General features: G+C 39.6%; 1 protein-coding gene across 1 annotated transcript in view; it reads left to right on the top strand.

Moving 5' to 3' along the window:
- The window catches only part of LOC108536649 (rho guanine nucleotide exchange factor 6-like), a gene marked incomplete at its 3' end in the record, with an annotated part of 42,873 nt that overhangs the window by 20,591 nt on the left and 18,355 nt on the right, over positions 1 to 3,927 (top strand). Inside the window, exons 3-4 of the mRNA XM_017883643.1 lie at positions 1,302 to 1,379; positions 1,603 to 1,725. Coding sequence (XP_017739132.1) covers positions 1,302 to 1,379; positions 1,603 to 1,725 — 201 coding nt within the window. The remainder of the gene's footprint in view (positions 1 to 1,301; positions 1,380 to 1,602; positions 1,726 to 3,927) is intronic.

The following is a 3,927-nucleotide window of genomic DNA, read 5'->3' as shown; positions in this document are numbered from 1 at the left end:
TACATAGGTATACATGTGCTGCGGTGGTTTGCTGCACCCATCAACCCGTCATCCAGGATTTAAGCCCCGCATGCATTAGGTATTTGTCCTAATGCTCTCCCTCCCCTTTCCCCCCACTCCCTGACAGGCCCCAGTGTGTGATGATCCCCTCCCTGGAGACACATAAGGTCTTAATTGACCATGAATGACACCTCTGGCACTGATTACATATTTTCTTTTGTACATTGCAAATTACTTGGAAAAGTCATTCAAATGATTCATTCAGTTTAACAGATTTGGTCTCTTTGAATTGCTCCTGATACTATGTCTATTATATTAAGAGTTGAAACACACGGAAAGTGAGGGAAGGAAAAATATATCTTTATGTGAACCAACACATTTTTGATGGTTAGCTAGATTGTCCAGATGTTTAACTTCGTATTACAGAGTGAACTATAATGATCATCAGGCAACATGTTTCTATAGAAAGACTAATTTTTCAATTAGCTTATCTTGAAGAAGTTGGCAGCTTTCATCTCTACAGGGAAACTGAGGTGATTACCTATTATTTAAGCTTAATGGGACACAGGTGGTTGTCCAGGGAGAAAGATGGAGAAGGCCCACACTAAAGGGACTTGAGGGGCCAAGAGGGATCTAGATTATTGATATGAAAAGATGTTCACTAAGCGAGAAGGGCAGATTACAAACTAGATTCATAATCCTTATGTTTTCCATTTTATAGAGAAACATTAGAAAAAAGCCCAAGAAACATGTCAACATTTTTAGAGTCAGTATCTCCAAATGGTGGGAGTCTGAGAAATTCATTTTTCTTATTATGCTTTTCTGATTTTCTACAAATGAAGACAGGTGGCTTATAATTTAAAACATTAATTTAAAAACTTTTTTTTTTTTTGAGGCGGAGTCTCGCTCTATCACCCAGGCTGGAGTGCCGGATCTCAGCTCACTGCAAGCTCCGCCTCCCGGGTTTACGCCATTCTCCTGCCTCAGCCTCCTGAGTAGCTGGGACCACAGGCGCCCACCACCTCGCCCGGCTAGTTTTTTGTACTTTTAGTAGATACAGGGTTTCACTGTGTTAGCCAGGATGGTCTCGATCTCCTGACCTCGTGATCCGCCCGTCTCGGCCTCCCAAAGTGCTGGGATTACAGGCTTGAGCGACCGCGCCTGGCCAATTTAAAAACTTTTGAGGCCACCCTGCCTAGCAAACACCAGGCCTCCAAGATTACATAATATTCTTTTGTGGTATGTCACTTTTGGATCTGATTAGTTTTGTCTGTACTCAAACTTTAGATAAATTAACCAAGAGTATTTTTAGTGTACCCAGCTAAATTTGAAAATAATCATCTTAAAAACAAACAAGCAACCATACCTACTAATTCCAAGTAAGTATCTGACTCTATGTATTAGAACTATGTTTGGTGGCTAGAGTTTAAAGCAGTGGGCAAGAATATGAGTTTCATGGGTAAAATGGTTATAATATAGTGCCTCTTTTAACCTTGGCAAAATATCCAGAAGGCTTTCATGCTGCCAGATGTAATTGGAATAATCTTTCTTTGCCTCCTGTTTCCTATTTTGCATTCTGTGTTTTGTCCATTTTATTTACAGGTTTCCAGAAAACCAGCAAAAAGTAGGAGGTTGTCTACTGAGTCTCATGCCTCATTTTAAATCTATGTATCTGGCTTACTGTGCAAACCATCCTTCAGCTGTAAATGTACTCACTCAGCACAGGTAAATAGTTAACATTTCCCCAACTAGGTGATTTTACAATGAGATCATTTCTTAGGACCACGTCATTTGGAAATCCAAGGTCTTCAGTTGGACTCTTGATTATCCCTGTTCATGATGCCAGGAATTGATTCATTGTTACATGGATTGATTGTCCGTTAATCCAACAAATAAATTCTTGAGGACCTACTATGTGCAAGGCCCTGTACCAGTTGATGGGGATACAGAAATGAACAAGGAGGAGGAGGTCTCTCCCCTCATGGAGCACAGAATCTTGAGGGAAATGCAGATATTAAATTAAACGTTGTAAACATGTCATATTATGAAACAGTAAATTAAAAGGGTTCTGTGAGACAACAGTAACATGATATCAACTTAGCGGGATGTGGAGAAAGGGTTAGGGAGGGCTTTCCTGAAGCAAAATTCTATTTAGAGCCTATCGTTTAGCTTTCCCTTGCCCCAACGAATGTTTTATCTGAGTTGCTGACACATAGCTAAACTGCGTAGGTTCATCTCTTTTTGCCTTCCCTTGTCTGCGTAGAGAAAGTTTCAGGCAATGATTAGCGACAAAGCAGGTGTGAGCTGTGTGACAGATACTTTAAGCAAAGGGCTCTGATAATAATTATACATGAATATAAGTTGCTTCCGATTCATGATGAACAATAGAATAGTGTCTCCTTTAAGAATATGAGTCCTTGCAAGGGACCTAGATAAGTGCCACACCTCTCCTGCCCATCTTTAGCTTCTGACTACCCACCCCTGACACATTCACTGACACATTCATCTGGGCCAGAAAACTGTAGTGTAGGCTTGATGACAGAATTTTACCTTTGAAGTCATATGCTAGAAATCCAGGTGGGACAAAAGCAAGTCCAACATAGAGACTCTTCACTTAACTTGGAGACTAAGATGCAGAATGGATATGGATTCTGGAAGCTGTTCAAGACTGAAAAGAATATTCTCTTAATCTGACCTAGATTTGAGCTCCCAGAGCTAGGCTAGAACATTAGTTGACACCAACCTCCAGAAATGACAGAAATTTTTTTTTTTGTCAGTCTTCTCAACAATCTTTATTTTATTTTATTTTATTTTATTTTATTTTATTATTATACTTTAAGTTCTAGGGTACATGTGCACAACATGCAGGTTTGTTACATATGTATACATGTGTCATGTTGGTGTGCTGCACCCATTAATTTGTCATTCACATTAGATATATCTCCTAATGCTATCCCTCCCCTCTTCCCGCTTCCTGTGTCCAACTGTTCACATTGTTCAATTCCCACCTATGAGTGAGAACATGTGGTGTTTGGTTTTCTGTCCTTGCAATAGTTTGCTCAGAATGATGGTTTCCAGCTTCATCCATGTCCCTACAAAGGACATGAACTCATCCTTTTCTATGGCTGCATAGTATTCCATGGTGTATATGTGCCACATTTTCTTAATCCAGTCTGTCATTGATGGGCATTTGGGTTGGTTCCAAGTCTTTGCTATTGTGAATAGTGCTGCAATAAACATATGTGTGCATGTGTCTTTATAGCAGCATGATTTATAATCCTTCAGGTATATGCCCAGTAATGAGATGACTGGGTCAAATGGTATTTCTAGTTCTAGATTCTTGAGGAATCGCCACACTGTTGTCCACAATGGTTGAACTAGTTTACAGTCCCACCAACAGTGTAAAAGTGTTCCTGTTTCGCCACATCCTCTCCAGCATCTGTTGTTTCCTGACTTTTTAATGATCACCTTTCTAACTGGTGTGAGATGGTATCTCATTGTGGTTTTGATTTGCATTTCTCCGATGGTGAGTGATGATACTTTGCCCACTTTTTGATGGAGTCGTTTGATTTTTTTCTTGTAAATTTGTTTCAGTTCTTTGTAGATTCTAGATATCAGCCTTTGTCAGATGGGTAGATTGCAAAAATTTTCTCCCATTCTGTAGGTTGCCTGTTCGCTCTGATGGTAGTTTCTTTTGCTGTGCAGAAGCTCTTTAGTTTAATTAGATCCCATTTGTCAATTTTGGCTTTTGTTGCCATTGCTTTTGGTGTTTTAGTCATGAAGTCCTTGCCCATGCCTATATCCTGAATGGTATTGCCTAGGTTTTCTTCTAGGGTTTTTATGGTTTTAGGTCTAACATTTAAGTCTTTAATCCATCTTGAATTAATTTTTGTATAAGGTGTAAGGAAGGGATCCAGTTTCAGCTTT

Source organism: Rhinopithecus bieti, unplaced genomic scaffold (assembly GCF_001698545.2).
Source record: "Rhinopithecus bieti isolate Rb0 unplaced genomic scaffold, ASM169854v2 scaffold_14325, whole genome shotgun sequence".
Classification (NCBI taxonomy): Eukaryota; Metazoa; Chordata; class Mammalia; order Primates; family Cercopithecidae; genus Rhinopithecus; species Rhinopithecus bieti.
This window is presented reverse-complemented; position numbering and strand designations above follow the sequence as displayed.